Source organism: Anomaloglossus baeobatrachus, chromosome 2 (assembly GCF_048569485.1).
Source record: "Anomaloglossus baeobatrachus isolate aAnoBae1 chromosome 2, aAnoBae1.hap1, whole genome shotgun sequence".
NCBI classification, from domain to species: domain Eukaryota; kingdom Metazoa; phylum Chordata; class Amphibia; order Anura; family Aromobatidae; genus Anomaloglossus; species Anomaloglossus baeobatrachus.
Window position 1 is genome coordinate 118361189 of NC_134354.1, and position 18581 is coordinate 118379769.

General features: G+C 45.4%; 2 protein-coding genes across 5 annotated transcripts in view; both read left to right on the plus strand.

Annotated features, from left to right (window-relative positions):
- EXO5 (exonuclease 5) overlaps positions 1–10030 on the plus strand; it is a 33884-nt gene extending 23854 nt beyond the window's left edge. Inside the window, exons 4-6 of the mRNA XM_075335279.1 lie at positions 155–259; positions 6141–6313; positions 8631–10030. Coding sequence (XP_075191394.1) covers positions 155–259; positions 6141–6313; positions 8631–9098 — 746 coding nt within the window. The 3' untranslated portion in view covers positions 9099–10030. The remainder of the gene's footprint in view (positions 1–154; positions 260–6140; positions 6314–8630) is intronic.
- A 3310-nt stretch (positions 10031–13340) lies between these two features.
- LOC142284729 (tapasin-related protein-like) overlaps positions 13341–18581 on the plus strand; it is a 59995-nt gene continuing 54754 nt past the window's right edge. For 3 of the 4 annotated variants that reach the window (XM_075333218.1, XM_075333219.1, XM_075333220.1), the window contains exon 1: positions 13341–13771. In XM_075333218.1, coding sequence (XP_075189333.1) covers positions 13672–13771 — 100 coding nt within the window. In that variant the 5' untranslated portion in view covers positions 13341–13671. The remainder of the gene's footprint in view (positions 13772–18581) is intronic. The other variant, XM_075333217.1, reaches the window with a different exon arrangement.

The window sequence follows — 18581 nt, forward strand, 5'->3', positions numbered from 1 at the left end:
TTCTTGCTATGTTTATAATGTTTTATAATACGAACTATTAATTGTCTATTGATAAATGGCTCATTTGCATCCTATTCCTATCAATGGATCACCAAATGGCTTTGACTCCAGCATATTACAATACTTTTGTCCTTTTATTTTTTTCCTTTTTCAGAGTTAGAGGTTCACGATATTGTATCGGTGACTACACAGACTCGTGAAGACTCCTGGGCTATAAAGTGTCTGAATATTTTAGCAATGATACCAGTTTTGCAGTCTGGTGAGTAACGCAGATGCACTTGAAAGTACATTAATAAATCAAACATTGCTCTGAACTGTGAGTCCATGAACATCTAGTAGTATTTGTTCTCCTTGGCATATTTTATTGAGCTGTTTGCATCTGGAAATATGAAAAAGAACAGATATAGCTTATGGTTACCTTTTTAAAGACCATCTTGGGCTATGTTCACAGCCACGTAATTATTCTTCTGTCATCTATTTTGCATGGCTCTTGCGAGAGTTTTTGCGAACATTTCATAGGATACAATTATTGTGTTGAACACAGGATATCATAAACGTGTAAAACAGCAATTCTGAGGTACAGGAGTAGTTTTTGCAAAATTCTTATGTGATCTAAGGTAATATTTCATTAATAGACAATCCTTTTAAATGCTGAAATTCTGGCTTCCTGAAAGCACCGCAAAGAAGACCTTAGAACAGTAAAGCGATATGCTCAAGCTGTCTTTTGAGCAGCTCATAGCTCTGAAGTCTCCTTTCTTCCTAGCTGCTTGAGGACAGGTGCTCCTCCTTGAGTGACACTTGTGGTAATTTAATTTTGCTACTACACACTACGTTTTAGGTTTGACAACAAAACTGCACCCTCTGGCAGACTTTGGCAACTGTAAAACTGCGTTTGACGGAAAAAGCGAGCTAAAAACACATGCGTTTTTGCCTCGTTTTTACCACATTTTTACCACGTTTTTTGTTAACGCGTTTCTTAAAGGAGAAAAAAAAAAATAGGATATTTGATAGCTAGAATAGATGGCTAAATAGAAAAATAGATAGAAAGGATAGAACATATAGAATAGATAAGAAAGAACATAATAGAAAGAAAGAAACAACAGAATAGCTTGATAGGACGATAGCTAGCCTGGCCAGCTTTTTTCAAGTCTAGCACAGGAACAGCAGCAGCTGCAGGCTGCAACCCTCAGCTGTCTTCTTTATTTTGGTTGGTTGTGAAAAATAGAGGGGATCCCATGCTTTTCTTTCAATTATTTGATTTAAAAAAAAAAAAATGGTGTGGGGTCCCCCTGTTTTTCTAAAACCAGCCAAGATGCAGCAGACAACTGGGGGTTGATATTATTAGGGAGGGTGGAAAGGGCCATCATTATTTGGCCCTTTCCAGCCTAACAGTAGCAGCTCACAGCCACTCCAGAAGTGTGGCGCATCTATTAGATACGCCAATTCTGGCGTTGGGCCCGGCTCTTCCCATTGCCCTGGTGCGGTGGCAATCAGTGTAATAAAGAGTTAATTACAGCCCACAGCTGCTACTAAGCCCTAGCTTAGTGATGGTAGGTGTCTATGAGACACCCCCCCCATCACTAATCTGTAAGTGAAAGTAAATAAACACAAACTCCCAAAAAATCCTTTATTTGAAATAAAAGACAAAAAAGCACCCTCTTTCACCACTTTATTAACCCTTAAAACACCCCTCCAGCTCCGACGTAATCCATACAATGTCCCAAGACGCTTCCAGCACTACTACATGTGACACTCACTGCGAAGGCCATAGCACAAGACTGCTCGCTGTGAGCTCCATGCAGCAACTGAAGTGAGTAGCGCTATCAGTGGTGACATCACTCAGATTAGCCACAGCTGGAGTTCTCCACCTGTGACAGCAAATCACCTGAGTGACTGAAGTGAGCCACGCGATCAGCGGTGCTGTCACTCGGGTGATTTCCGGTCACAGGTGAGTCCTCTACCTGTGACCGCAAATCAGACCGCGACTGAAGTGAGCTGTCACCCCAGCCTGCTTCTGTTGCTGCCCATCCCTCACAGAGGCGAACCCAACTTGTCACTGCCGCGACACATGCCTTACTGCCATGCCCGCAGCTGTGACATGAGAGATTCACCCGAGTTCATTCTGATAGCGCGGCTGGGTCTGCACTGACAGCTGGCAGTCATGATCTATGATTCTTGCTGTGACAGGACAAAGATGTAGCAGAGCTGAATCACCGTGGGACCTCGTGTGGATTACTTCGGACCTGGAGGGGTGTTTGGGGGTTAATAAAGTGGTGAAAGAGGGTTCTTCTTATTTTATTTCAAATAAAGGATTTTTTGGCTGCTTGTGTTTATTTACTTTCACTTACAAATTAGTAATGTGGGGTGTCTCATAGATGCCTGACATCACTAACCTAGGGCTTAGTGGCAGCCATAGGTTGCCATTAACTCCTTATTACCCTGATTACCACCGCAGTAGGGTAATCAGGAAGAGCCGGGTAAAGTCCCGAGACTGTAGCATCTAATGAATGTGGCAATTCTGAGCAGCTGCTGGCTGATATTTTTAGGCTGGGGGGGCTCCCAATAATGTGTGTCTCCCCAACCTGAGAATACTAGCCTTCAGCTGTGTGGCTTTATCTTGGCTGGGTATCAAAAGTGAGAGCCATGATTAAGAGAACTGCTGTGAAAGCTGCCACTACTGGTGTTGCTGTGATTCTACAGGACTGATATGAGCCCTGTCAGGAGCTGAAATGGAGGGGAAAGGAAGTGTGCAGCTATCTGCTATGTAGAAATCAATGGATGGGAGAAAGCTGATTGGAATTTTAGGAGTTAACTCCTCTCCTGGAATGTAACTACTGTGCACACATTGCCAAGCTTTGGTGGCCAAGCTCCTTGGAAACAAGCTGTACACTATGTAAGGCCCCCTTCACACATCCGTGTCTCCGGTACGTGTTAGGCTATGTGCGCACGTTGCGTACAAGCCCTGCAGAAATTTCTGCAGCGATCTGAAGAGCACATGTGCGCTTTAGATCGCTGCAGAAATGTCCGTAGTGAGCGCCGATTCCATGCGCTCTGCCTGCAGCTCCTGCCATAGACAGAGCAGGAGCTGCCGGCAAAGCGCAGGAAAGAAGTGACATGTCACTTCTTTTTGCGCAGCGCTTCGGCAGTAGCCGAAGCGCTGCGCTCTTAGACGCCACGTGCGCACGGCCCCTGCACAATCTCCATAGACTGTGCAGGGGACGCAGGACGCATGCAGTTACGCTGCGCTACAAAGCGCAGCGTAACTGCATGTTTTTACGCAACGTGCGCACATAGCCTTAGGTCCGTTCCTGCACGTACCAGAGACATGGACACACGTGCTCCAATGTTATTCAATGTATGGAGTTACACGTGCATTTTTCCATAAGGTGCGTGTATCCGTGTGCGTGATACGTTTGTTTGTCCGTAAAACACGGATGCATGTCCGTTTTCCTCACGGAACACGCACACACGCACCCAATGAAAGTCTATGGGTCCATTAGCACACGTACGTGACACGGATGCATCTCCGTGTGGTCCGTGTATGTTTTGTGCTTTTTTGATGCGATGTCTGTCAATCCTTTTTTTTTTTTCTGTGTATGTCAGTCAATCTCCCTCAGTCTGTCGGTCTCTCGGGGAGACGCCTGACATGATTAATCTAGGACTTATTGGCAGTTATGGGCTGCCAATAACTCCTTATTACCCCGATTTGCCAATGCACCAGGGTAAATCGGGAAGAGCCGGGTACAGTCCCAGAACTGTCGCATATAATAAATGCGGCAATTCTGGGCGGCTGCTGACTGATATTGTTAGGCTGGGGGGCTACCCATAACGTGGAGCTCCCCATCCTGAGAATACCAGCCTTCAGCCGTATGGCTTTATCTGGCTGGTATTAAAATGGGGGGGGACCGCACGCCGTTTTTTTTAATTATTTATTTATTTATTTTACTGCACAGTATAGACACGCCCACCGGCTGCTGTGATTGGGTGCAGTGAGACACCTGTCACTCAGCGTGGGGGCGTGTCTCACTGCAACCAATCATAGGCGCCTGTGGGCAGGGAAAGTAGGGAATACGAAATTGTTTAATGAGCGGCCGGTTTTTGCAAAATAGTAAAAGCCGCCGCAGCAGTGTGAATGCCGTGCAGCGCCGCGCCGGGGATCGGTGAGTATGAGAGAGGAGGGGAAAATGACCGACAGACTGTGAGAGAGGGACAGAGATAGTGACGGACCGACACAGAGAGAATAGAGACCGAGAGGGAGAGACCAACTGACAGAGAATAGTGATTGACAGATATTGTGACACATCACTCGTTTCCAGTGTTTGACTAGCTAGGTCGTTCTGCAGGTCCGGATCGCTGTTGCGTCGTTTTCCAGGTTTGCCTGTTTGACAGCTCACCAGAGACTCACCAGAGACTTTGTAGCGATCCCGGCCAGGTTGGGATCGCTGGTGGGATCGCTGAAAGTCTCAGTGTGTAAAGGGGCCTTAACAGCAGGAGCCATTGCACAACCTCACAGACCTATCTCCTCTTTACTGCATCTGCTCTCCCCTCTGATACAAGCTTTAGGCCAGAATCACACTTGCTAGTGCCTTGCGTGTAACTCGCGTGAGTCTCTCATTGAATCACCCGGCATGGCCGCACACTATGCATACAGGAGCGTCTTAGCTGCATAGAGATACATGCAACCGGCCCGTTCCTGTCAGGGGAGTGTGGGGCCAAGCCGGGCTCTACCATGAGAGACTCGCGCGAGTTACATGCGAGGCACTAGCAAATGTGATTCTGGCCTTAGAGAGTGAAGGGTGAATGGTGGAGGATCGCATTAGCGTCGCAGAGGAGAGCGAGGTCTGTGAGCATTTGTTTTGGCCACTGGTGTTACATTATGTGCATGTATCCACAGTGTACCCAAACAAGCACTTGCAATCAACACAGAGGGAAGCGGTAGTTCATGCTAATTGAAAGGGTGGGACGGTGCACCAGATCTCTTGGCCACACCCAAGGTCCAAAATTAACCCTCATTTACATAAGACAGAAAATTGTTTTTTTTAGGCACAAAAACACATTATTTAATACAATGGCATGGGTTTTATAGGGGATGAGTCCATTATATAACTGAGCTTTATTTTTGTTATATGGCTCAGAACTTAACAGCTAGTTTCTAACTACCTTCCTGTTCTGCCATGTAACAGTCTCTTAAGGCTCAGAGTGGTCATAGACCATTCCTGCTATTGATTCTCTTGCCTTCTGAGACATCACGTCTACAGAGCAGCTCCTTCTCTTCCACTCTGCTTTTTCTATAGGGCATCGCTGCTGACACATACTGGTTGACTGCAGGTCCTGTTAGGGCCGTTTCACACATCCGGTTTTTCGCCGGATTCAGCGCTCTCTAGTACAGTGTGATACAGTACAATGGCAGCACAACAAGCTCCAGTCACATGCTGTTATGTGACCGGAGCTTGTCGCGCTGCCATTGTACTGTATCACACTGTACTGGAATGCGCCGAATCCAGCGATCCGGTGAAAAGCCGGATGTATGAAACGGCCCTTAGTGATCCACTCTGAGCTGCGAGAGATCATCACAGGGCAGAACATACAGGTAGATAGCAACTACCTACTGATAAGTGCTTAGCCCCATAGTAAAAAAAAAAGTCCTGGATAACCGCTTTAAAGGGAACCTATCGGCTAATTTCATCCTGCTTAATTCAAGTCCAGCCTGTTTGTTTTATTTTGAAATGCTGCAGGGTTTCAGAGAAAACATACTTTCAAAAGTCATCAGTGGTCTGTGTGTTTCGGATGATTAGTTCATGATCCCGCACCCAGGAAGCTTTTCTACTCTCCGCTCCGACTGACAGGTCTCATCCTATGTGTATGTATAAGGAGCAGAATAAGGCAGGGAGAAGCTGATGGGGACTTACCTTGTACTTGTCATCTCGGATGCCGAGGGCCCAGAAAGCTTTTCAAAGTACCATAAGTTGATCTGAAACTGCATCTTTTCAGAGTCAAACATGCATGTCTGCAATAGCGCAGCCAGCATCTGATTCATGCTGCTTGTGATTCAAGCAGCTGTCAATTCAGCTAAATAGGGGAGCTACAGAAAACCATTTAAATGTGAATTATTTTCTATCTGTTACCGTTTTTTCTGATAGGTGGCCGAGTACGGGAATTTCCAGTTTTTAGTGAGCTTGATGGCATATTCGTGGTTGGAGTGATTGATGAATTGGGATACTCTAATAAAGGTGAACTAGAACTTAGAGAGCTAAAAACCCGAGTTAGCCCATCACTACCAACATTTGCGCAGAAGAGAAGTCATGTGATTCAGGTAATGTCACTTTCTATGTCTACACATAAGGGATTCTCTGAGAATTAGATAAAATGGCGTCTCTGGTATAATTCAAATTGCATCCCTTGCTAGTCACGTGTCAGTATGGGCTGCAGACTGAATATATATAACTCCCAAACTTTTGTGTCAACTGACGAGCTGTATCACACATATCTCTGTCAGGTTGTCATATGTGAAGAAATACACAATCTCTTCTTTGCTGAAGACAACAGGTGTTCTGTCCAGGTTCATTCTCCTCAATGTTTGTTTGTTTTCCAGTTGGGCACAGTTTGTTGGGCAGAGTGTCTGACTGACTGACGGAGAAGCTGGAGATCTCCTTGTTAAGCATAACATGAGTTAAAATATTTCTTCACACATCACAGCCAGCATCTGACTTGTGTATGTGTGATACAGCTCTTATGAGTTGAAACACAGGTCTCGGGAGCTGTACATCTTCAGTTTGTAGCCTATGCTGACACGTGACTAATACGGGCTGCAGTTTAAATTATACTAGGAAAGCCATTTTATAAAATTCTCGGAGAACCCATTTAACATTATCAACTGTTCCTTTTGATGTGTTTCTTTCCAGTTTACAAATTGAAGAAAGATAGAGGCATGCCTTCTTAACCTATTTTTTTTTTACTGACAAATTATCTGCCAGTGTAAAGGTCTCTTTTCATGACTAAAGCATGGCTTGTCTCATCAGAACAAATAAAGCTGAACAACAATACCAGCCATATACAGAAGCACCATACTGATTATTAATGTCTGACAGCTAGGTTTTGACAGCTTACTCAATGTCTCCTCTTTATCGTTAATGGCAAAAGTAATTAAAGTAATTGCCAATTTCTGATTTACGACTATGTGGCCATAACTGCCAGCTGCAGCATTTTTACAATGTACTTTAAAAGGCATCTGTACTTTTTTTTATTTTTTATGGAGGGCCATTTCTTCACTTTCACCACATACTATTTGGTACTGTACAGTTGCAAAACAAATAAGTCTTCTATTTAAAGCCAGCATTTTTGTATCATGCTGTCCCTGATGCACTAGCCCTTTGTATATACTCTAATATAACATTCTGTGGTAATAGAATAAGCCAACAGATCAGGACTTTATGCTTTGGACAGTAATGCAGATATACACTGATCATTTCAGTGTATATCTTTTTGGAATGGCACAAGTCGATCCTCGAGGTCACAGAGCCTTCCCTCCACAACATTTATGCTTTCAGATGCCTTTTGACTTCATGTTTGCGCCAAGCAATGTCCTCTTTAATAATGGTACCTTTGACACCTGGTAGGATATAACCATTGCATAGTCACAGCCCAAACTGTGTCCTCAGTGTATGTTCAGACTGACTTTGTGGCAGATCTGTGTCAAGTGTTTGTAAGCCTTGTATCATAGAATGGTAGAGTTAGAAGGGACCTTAAGGGCCATCGGGTTCAAGCCCCTGCAAGTGCAGGTTTTCCTAAATCATCCCAGCTATATGTTTATCCAGTTTCCACTTGAATATTTCCATTGATGGAGAGCTCACTACCTATAAGTGGAGAGCTGACTATCTATATCATCTGGGCCTAGTGGGCTGTCTTCTCTATTTCTCTCTATCAGCCCAAATTCTCTGTCCATTCTCTCCTTATCTTCCATCTCTGGAGCTACTGAATATTTTGAAGTGAGAATATCCATGGTGGGTGGCCTTGCATATTTCTCTAACTTAGCAGCAATCTCCATTAAGCGTTTAGCACATGATCGACACAGGCCACTGATGCAGAAGAGGTGGTGGCACTGTCTTGAACATCCCCATCGTCTTTTAAAGTGCTTTTGCGCCTGTGAGGTATCATTTCACTGAACCAGAGCTCTGTAGTCGAGGTTCCACAGGTGGCAGAGATGGGTTTCAGATGTTTTTGATGGAAGGGTGGCACTAGGTGAAGAGCTTATACAGTATTTTCGCAGGAGCTCTTGCTACATATATCTTTTCGCATCTCTTGCCTGGTCCCACCTGAACCAAAAGCATGTCTCATTTTCTAAAGCTGTTGACATCACTGAACACTGACCGATTTCAATTAGAACATATATATATGATATATCTACCCATCCAGTATAACTATAAGGCCTTGATTTACTTCCAAGGCCAACAGCAGGACCACACAATTAGATTGTTTCCAGAGGATCTGCGCACAGACCAGTTATCACATGAACATGATTCTCTGCATTTAAGTTTGCTTTGGCTTGCTCTTTGCATGGTTTGCTTTTTTATTTGAGGCTTGACACTGTATTGTGTATGATGGCTTATTACAGTGACAGACATGTCTTCTAGGTCTCTCTCTACAAGCTCCTCTTCGATGGCATGGTAAGCGGGGTTCTCCAGCCTGAAGTTTTCATTCAGCATTTGAAGCTGAGACCAGAGCAAGACTTAGGACCTCAAGTGAAGGAGCACGCCATTAAGTCTGGGCTAACTGTGTCTACCTTCAGAGATGTGTTGGAGCTGACTTGTCTGAACCTCACATATAGTGAATTACCTGTGATTGATATTCTGAAGCTTGAATATTGCTATCAAGGAGATGGCTCCTTGCTAGGATCTGATGAAGTGACGTTTGAAAAGGAGAAAATTTTGGAAGAAGTGACTTTTTACTTTTCCTATTGGAAGGGGCTTCGAGACGTCCAGGGTATAGACATTGAGGATGCCTGGAAATGCAGAAGATGTGAATATGCAAGTATCTGTGAATGGAAAGCCAAGAAAACCAAAGGTTTTGCTTTCCGGTCTCTGAACAAGCGACATAAATGATGACCATGACATTCTCTAATTTACTACAGCATCATGAATTTTCTGATACTGATTCTACAGCTATTATTGTATATTATCGTAAAAAGAAAAAAGGTTTCTGGACTGACCGCGTATGCTGGAATCTCCACTATGGAATGAATAGGTGCCACTCTACTGCCAGCTGGCAATACATAGGGAACAAAAATGAAGGAACAGAACTGGCACTTGAAAGAACATTATTTGTAGATTCATTTAAAAAGTTACATACATTGCTCCATATTGCACCTCTGACGTGTTTTAGTCATAACAGCCATTAGGCTGGCTGTTACACCGGAAACGCGTCAGAGGTGCAATATGGAGCCGCACATGTACCTTTTTAAATAAAGAAATAAAGAAAACCTCATTTTTGTTGTTATTGCGAGTGCCAGCTCGCTTTCTTCATTTTCTTTTCTATTGTATATTATAGGCTTATGCCTAACATTGAAAGTTATGATCTATCCACAGGATAGATCATCCCTTTCTGATCTGTGGGGATCCGATTCCAGGAATGGGGATCTGAAATGCTCTGATGAAATGGGACTGCAATGCTAGTGCCGGGCTGTTTGTGGCCGTTTACATCGAGCAGGCATTGAGCTGTAGTACACATTCCTGGTTGCTGATCCATTCCTACCACGCATTTCAGAGCTGTGTTTTCCCCCACCAGTGAGGACCCAACTGATTAGAAATTTACAGCTTTCACTAGTGGCCCCACAGAGAGGGTGAGAATTTTGGAAATAATGTTGGAAGAATCTTTGTGTTTCAAAAGTCATTAACGTATCTTGTCTTGTATGTTACATCAGTATTTTATATTCATATTTTTATAAACATTCTTTTTATGTATTTCCATCCTGCCTCTGATGTGCTGGCATCTTACATAGCTTTGGGTGTATTATAATAAATTTATTTCAGCTATGCTACATTTCATGATGGATAATAACTGCAGAGAATTAGAGGCACCACTATTGATTATAGAAGCTGTTCAGTGTTATGTGCATAAAGGGAACCTGCCAGGTGCAATATGCACCCAGAACCATAAGCATAAAAGTATTTCTAAAGATCCCAAATTATATGCTAATGAGCGCAGGAACTAGTCACAAGAGTGTTACTTCCCCTGGCTAATCTGCCCCCTTAGCATGTTAGTATGCCCCTGTGGGCGTGCTAACATGCTAATGAATGTGAAACATCAGAGGCATGGTCAATCTCTCCTCTTTGCTGCCATCGCGTCTGAATCCTGGATTTTGGTCCTTGTATCTAGTAGCATAGATAAATAGACCTTTAGAAAAAGTATTTCTAAAGACTGTTTATTATATGCGAATGAGGCCAGGGACAAGTCGCAAGGGTGTTTGTTCCCTTGGCTAGTCAGCCCCCTTAGCATCTTAGTATGCCCACAGGGGCGCACTGACATGCTAATGAATAGCAGCGTCAGAGGCTTGGTCGCTCTCGCCTCTGTTGTCATTACTGGTTTTTCGGCTCAGTGCGCACAATAAGAATGTCCGCAAACATCCGGTCATGCGCACTACACCAGTTTGAAGCTAAGACGCGTACACCCAGTTTCATAGAACGCATGACCGCTAGTCCAGGACTTCTGATCATGCACACTGAGCCGAAATCCAGCGTCGGGGCAGGAGCAACAGAGTGCAGTGTGATTGACCATACCTCTGATGCTGCGCATTCATTAGCATGTTAGTATGCCCACAGGGGTGTGCTTACATGTGTGACGCCCCTAAACTAGTCAGGGTGTCACAAGGGTACTGCACTCTTTATCTTTTGGTGCAGGACTCAACCCTCATGGTTCTGGGATCCTAACTTTTGGTATTGCTCAATCAGCATGCAAATCCCAGTCACACCTCACACCATACCCTGTCAGGCACTCCAGTGGATGGTCTAACGGGAACAGGGCCACCCACCTAGGGGTCAGACAGACTGGTGGGAGGGGCAGAGTCAGAACAGTAGTAGCCCTCAAAGAATGAGGAGCTAGGGGGAGTTGTAGCTCCCTGAGAGACGGCTAGGTCGCAGATGGGGTCTGGGACCGAAGGAGTCGGAGACCCGGGCGCAGGGTGTTGGAGAAAGGTGCCAGGCTTCGTTTAGGGGAACGGTCGGCACCGGAGTATCTAGTAACCGAACCGGTACCCAGCACGGCGGGGTACTGGACCCTAGATCAGGGAGTAGCTTCACGCAACCTGATAATTAACCTGCGGAGGATAGTATCTTTATGAACTTTCCCCAAGAGCTTAAAGATCAAAGGCATTAACACAACAAGGGGGATAGGGCTTTCCAGCCAATGCGGCCCACTGAAATCACAAGTGTCAGCCATCGAGAGCACAGCTCCCCTAAACAGTGGGGAGCGGGACCCCGACAGCTTCAAGCATAGGGGTCACTCAGAACGTCTAAAATACAGTGCATGGAGGCAAGGTACAGATCACTAGCAATACCAAAGGACGCGGACTCACAGGCGTGCTCCCCTGAAGTGGCAGCGGCACCCAGAGACTTGGTTTACCTCTGTGTCATAGTCTGATTTGCGGTTGCATCACTACCAACACTGCCTGAGTGAGTACGCTGTCCTCCCCTGCTTCCCACCTGCACCACGCTCCCCTACACCTCCCCCTTCCAGAGTCCCTGGGCCTCCCCTACCCGTGGAGTGAATGTCATCTGGCTGCATCACTCTATATCCCCGGGGTACTCCCATCGGCAGCGGCGGTACTCCCCTTACCGCGAACCACGGGTGGCGTCACAAACGTTTATCCCCTGTAAATACCCCCATTGCATTTGAAGTGGCTGCGAGCCCACGGGTCCGGAGACCCTCGAGCCACAGAAACCCCCGGATCCGACTGGTTCGACCGCTGCAGGGGCGGCACACATGCTAAGGGGGCCGACTAGCCAAGGGAAGTAATGCCCTTGCGCTTAGTCCCTGCGCTCATTAGCATATCATAATGGATCTTTATAAATACTTTTTTCTAAAGAGCTCTTTATGTATGCTACTAGATGCAGGGATTAGAAATATACACCCGGAACTGCTCATGGTTCTCGGTGCATATTGCACCTCACAGGTTCCCTTTAACTTGTACTCTCATCTGGATGTACAGTACCTGTCAAAAGTTCGCACACCTGTTCATGCAGTGGTTTACTTTTTTGCTATTGGAATGTGCACATTGTAGATTAAGAGAGAGGGCAGCAGAACCACAAAGTGACACATGGAAACTAAGAGTAAAAAAACACCATGAGAAATGAACCACCTTAAATTTTTAAGATTACTCCCTTTTACTCTGATGTCAGCTATACACCCCCCATGGCATTCTCTCAAGCAGGTTCATCAGGTAGTCACCAGGAATGGCTTCCAATTAACAGGTATGACTTGTCAAGACTTCATTTGTTTAATTACCTGCATTTAGAAGGTAATTAAAAGGGTTTTCCTCAATACTGATGTTTGTGATACGTCTGCAATATCAGATGTGTGGGAGCATTGCTTCTCCACGATCAGCATTTACCAGTTTCCACAGCGGTACGCCATTGCTCTGTCACAATGTCTAAAGCCCGCTTTACACGCTGCAATGTATCCTGCAATGTGTCGGCGGGGTCACGGCGTAAGTGACGCACATCCGGCATTGTAAGTACATTGCAGTGTGTGACAGGTACGTGCGATTGCGATTGAACGTTAAAAAGTTCATCGCATACACATCGTACCTTTCTCTAGAATTGCATGTCAGGTTGTTCATCGTACCCGGGGTAGCGCACATTGCAGTGTTTGACACCCCGGGAACGATGAACAGATCTTACCTACGTCCTGCGACTCCCGGCCCACAATGCGGAAGGAAGGAGGTGGGCGGGATGTTTACGTCCCGCTTAGCTCCGCCCCTCCGCTTCTATTGGCCGGCTGCCATGTAACGTCACTGGGACGCTGAACGTCCCTCCCACTCCAGGAAGTGGACGTTCGCCGCCCACATCAAAGTTGTATGGACGGGTAAGTACGTGTGACGGGGGTTACTCGTATGTGCGGCACGTTCAACAAATTGAACGTGCCACACATACGATGGGGGCGTTGCAAATCGCATACGAAATCATATGTGAAATTGCAACGTGTAAAGCAGGCTTTACTCTTGGATAATGCAGTTCAGCTCCTTTCTTGTCTTTTTTCCTGACCAATTGTCTACAAAGAAATATCAGAGAAATGGCCAAGTTTGTGGATAAAGCTCTCCTATTAAGTTGAATGAAAAAGAACAACAATGCTCGGATGCCATTCCTGTGTCATCCTAGTGATGTCTGTATATTTAGTTTAATGGGAGAGGAAAGCTTGTAATTTTGGTAAGAATGGACACACACAGCAAAAATGTATGAAAATCGGATCCAGCACATATATATAAAATGATCTGGTCTTTTTTTCCGTCATACAAAAAATACATAATTCTGATTAGGGCCCGATGTTTCCTGAAACCTACAAATTTCATTATATGTCACCCAATGTCTCTGTACATAGTTATACACAGCTGTACACTTCTGTGCTCGGCTGCTCAGACGAGGCAGCTCTTCTCTTCCCGGACACTCCCAGTCATGCAGAGAAATGAAAGTAAAAGTAATGTACAGAGGAGGAGATGGAAACACGTCTAGAATGGAGGGCAGCTGTCCCCGCTCCATTATACTGTGTGTGCTGCTAATAGCTGGTAAGGATTTGTGCATTCATTGTACAGTACTGCTGGTGTGCACCTTCCCGGAATGATCTGTTCGATTACACGTAGACATTATACTCTATTGTAAATGGACTGGGACTTTTCCTGGTTATCTGCTCTGAGCTGCGAGCCCGTTTTCTTATTTTCTGCAGTTATTCTTCCAGTTTTCAGCAGTCTGTACTAAGAGTCTGATTTATTGTCTTTAGGCTGCTGTAAAGCGGTGCTGGCCTGTCCTGAGATAACCATTGAATTATTTTAGCCACTGATGGACATAGACAGAAAAGGGTCTCTGTGCAAGAACATTATATGGGCTCTTTGCAGCCCAAAGGGCTGAGAAAAATGCAAAATTGTACCTTCTTTAGGTGTAGATATGGGCCCCTTTACCTCTTGGTCCCCTTTATGGTTGCACAGTTCGCCCCAATGATATGTCCACCCCTGATTTTAGCCACCAGCTCCGTTGTGTCTGTAGCTTTGGTGCTCATACACAGGATTTCTGTTAATAGGTATGTTCAGGGAAATTGCTAGACTAAGGCTGGTTTCACATCAGCGTTTTCCTGCCGCACTGCCAGATCCGACACAAGTACAGTACAGTTCAATACAGTTCACTGGCAAGCTCCGGGCACATGCGATCATGTGACCAGAGCAAGTGACAGCATGTCACCGGGGCTTGCCGCACTATCTGTGAACTGTATTGAACTGTACTACACTTATGCCGGATCTGGCAGTGCGGCAGGAAAACGCTGATGTGAAACCAGCGTGAGGCCTAAGACACACGGCATGAAAATCGGAGCGAGTGCAATGTGATAAAACATCGCATTCCACTCGGACCAATATTACTCTGTGTCAGCACCCATGAGCAATTATTTTCTCAGCCCTAATCGGACCGAGAAAACAATCACAGCATGCTGCGGGTGCAATGCGATCCTCTTTCTCTTGCACCCATTCAAGTCTATGGGGCGAGAGAAAAATCGTACTGCATCGGTGTACTGCGAGTGCAGAACAAAAATGGTAATAGCTGGCAACGGAGGAGAGGGGGAGATAAATCCCTCCCTCTCCTCCTCTGCGCCGGCCCTCCCCTCCTCAGTACCGGCTTGCCTCGCACAATCGGACCTCAGTTACAATGACACTCACAGGTCACTCGGCTCCTACTGTGCTGCCAGCGTGAGCCAAGTGTCATGCGAGGATCGCAGTAGTCTCTGTGTGGCCCCGGCCTAACAGTTTTCTAAATCTGAATGCACGTGTATGCATCTCCAATGACTCCTTTCCACATCAGAGACTAAAGAGGAAAAGAGATGTATGCCTTCCAATATGGAGGACATCCATACCGCCAAAAAATAGGGCATGCATACCATTAGTATTAAATCAATATACAGGTGCACAACACTATATGGACAATATATAAACATACAATGTGGGAGCACCCTGTAACCAATGATTGCCTGAACTCAAATATTACGGTAAACATTCAAAATTTAAGTTACTTACCACTTTTTAATCAAAGAGGGCAAAAGCCTCCAACCATGTCAAGGTGTACTTAAATATGGATGGCCCCTCAACACTATTGTTCTACCTCTCCATGTGCTAGGTCTCTCCTGAATGAGAAGTGAGAAGAAACCAGGTGCAGCTCGAAATTAACCCCCCAATATGTACTACCAAAAAGAGCAGAGACCATCCATATTCAGGTACATCTCTATATGGTGTGAGGGTTTTGTGCTCTTTGATAAAAAAAAAAAAAAAAAACTAAGTACCTTCCATTTTTCACATGTACAGCAATGTTGGAGTTCAGGTATTCATTGGTGGCAGTGTGCAGATGCATTGTACATCCATACTGCCGTCCAGACTAGAGTTGAGCGCGGTTCGTGGTTCTCCAGTTCGCGGTTCGAGTGATTTTGGGGGCTGTTCTAGATCGAACTAGAACTCGAGCTTTTTGCTAAAGCTCGATAGTTCTAGTTATGTTCGAGAACGGTTCTAGCAGCAAAAAGCCAAGCTAATTACTAGCTGTCTTTCCGCTGTAAGGGTATGTGCGCACGTTGCTTTTTACCTGCTTTTTACCTGCTTTTTTGCTGCTTTTTCTTCTGCGCTGTTTAATGCCAAAATGGATGTGTTCTTCTATTCAAGCAAAGTCTATGGGAATTTAGGTTTCTTGTTCACACTATGTTGTTTAAAATGCTGCCTTTTTGTGGCAGAACTTTGGTCAAAAACTCAGCTTTTCAAAGAAGCAACATGTCAATTGTTTTTGCCATTTGGGTTTTGCACTGCAAAGCTGAGTTTTTGACCAAAGTTCTGCCACAAAAAGGCAGCATTTTGAACAACATAGTGTGAACAAGAAACCCAAATTCCCATAGACTTTGCTTGAATAGAAGAACACATCCATTTTGGCATTAAACAGCGCAGAAGAAAAAGCAGCAAAAAAGCAGGTAAAAAGCAGGTAAAAAGCAACGTGCGCACATACCCTAATAGTGTAAGTCACTCTGTGACTCACACTATTATGAAATTTCAGCGTATAGTGTGCGGGAACAGCGCATTCAGATCACTGCTGCTAGGATAATGGTGATCGCCATTTTTTTTTTTTTTTCCTTGTCTTCCTTCCCTATGCGCGCGCGTGTAGTGGGGCAGGCCAGCATGTCAGCCAATCTCAGACACACACACACAGCTAAGTGGACTTTTAGCCAGAGAAGCAACGGCATGTGTGATAGGAAGTCCATGTCACATGTCCCTGCATTATAAAAACGGGTATCTGCCCGTCCGGACGCCATTATCTGCCTTCTGCGTCTGGGTGTCAGTCACCGCTGGCGTAGCTCCTGTCTCCGATACTGCTGTGTACACTCTACACACAGCGCTATACAGAATAGGGATAGAAGTTTCTATTAGCCCTTGTAAGGGCTAATAATAACAGCAGGCTCAGAGCCATAGGTGACAGTCAGGTCCGTGGAAACAGATTTGAACAGCTACAGATAACAGCATCTGTGTAGCTAAGGTCAGGGACTTCCTCGCTTCATTTTCCCATTAGGAGGGATGGAAAGTGAGGCTTCCATTCCTGTACACTGACCCACAACCCTGCCACTGTACCCTCCTGCCCTTTGCACACTCAAGCTCATTGTTACTAAACCATTATAGTAGAAAACACTGAGTAAACTTAGTGGCATCCTAAAAGTGGCTGTTGGACTTCCATTAGTGTCCCACTAGTGCAAATCTATTTGCAGCACCTCTTCATTGCACACTCAAACTCATTGTTACTAAGCCATTATACTAGCAAACACTGAGTAAACTTAATGGCATCCTAAAAGTGGCTGTTGGACTTCCATTATTGTCCCACTGGTGCAAAGCTATTTGCAGCACCACTGCATTGCACACTCAAGCTCATTGTTACTAAGCCATTATACTAGCAAACTATGCTGCCAGTTTAAGGGCCGTAGTTGCATTGTCAGGGATAGTTATTGTTGTTTATTCTGCTGTTAATAAAGATAGACCACCGCTGCAATCTACACCACCTCTCAATTTTTACTACCACATTTTAAGTGCACAATCTTGTCGCAATCAAAATGAGTGGCAAAATGACAGATGCTGGTGGAAAGGGGAAGAGGCATGTTGGAAAAGGGAAAAAAGGGTTTGTCCATGGGGAAGGTGGCAAAGCCCCATTAACATCTGCTGAAGATAGGCCATCTTCCAGCAAAAGTAAGATGTCTACTACTTACCGTGGACAATCCGATGTGCTCCCTTTTTTACGGACACGAACAACTGGAACAAAGTTAGATGATGGCCAAAAAAAGAAAATGCTTAAATGGATCTCAAGTGGTCCAACAAGTGCCCTCTCCGCCACCTCAACTACCGCATCCAAAAAACACCAGTCCTCTGAGTTGTCATCCCAATCACACTTGCTTTCTCCCAGCTCTGAAGTCTCCATCAGCCCTGCACAGTATGGTGGAACTGACATGGCTGAGTCTGCAGAGCTGTTCAGTCACACTATAGCCTGGGAATCAGAGGTCTGCTCCCAAGCTACAGTGAGTACAGACCAGGAAATGGTCTGCAGTGATGCCCAGAACCTTTGTGACTCTGATTCAGGCCGTGAGGACCAAGTTTCTGAGCATAATGTTGACCCTTATTCACAAACTGTAACACCTGTTGTTATAGACAATGAGGAACATACTGATGACGATGAGACGCAGATACCAGATTGGGATGACAACTTAACTATTCGGTCAGGGCAAGAAGAGGCTCGGTCTGAGGGTGAGGGGAGTGCAAACAACAATTGATGAGGAAGTTCTAGATCCCACCTATTGTCAACCCACAGTCAGGCACTCGAGGAGGTCAACAGAGGCGGTAGAGGAGGATGCAACCGACGACGAATTTACCTTGCGCCTTCCTGGACAGAGTCGGAGTACTGGTAGCACATCTACAACTGCATCCTCAGCCACCACTGTGCCTCTGAGCACTAGTCTGGGTGGATCAGCAGGTCGCATGCCCTCTAAGCCTTGCCTAGCCTGGTCCTTTTTTGACATAGCAAAAGATCGACCAAATTATGTGATCTGTAAAATTTGTCGTGATTCTGTTAGTAAAGGGCAAAACCTCAGCAGTTGGACAACTTCCATGAATCGTCACATGAATAAATATCATATGTCCCAGTGGGAAGCTCACCGTGCTGCAATGCGGCCTAGCGGAGCGAACCATCCACCGCCTGCCCCTTCCAGTGCATCCGCGCGCTCTTCATCTTCTAGGACTGTGGGGACAGCTGTCACACTTGGTTTTCCACGCACAACTTCCACCACTGTAACCGCAACAGGCAGTTTGCTTGGTAGGTCGTCAG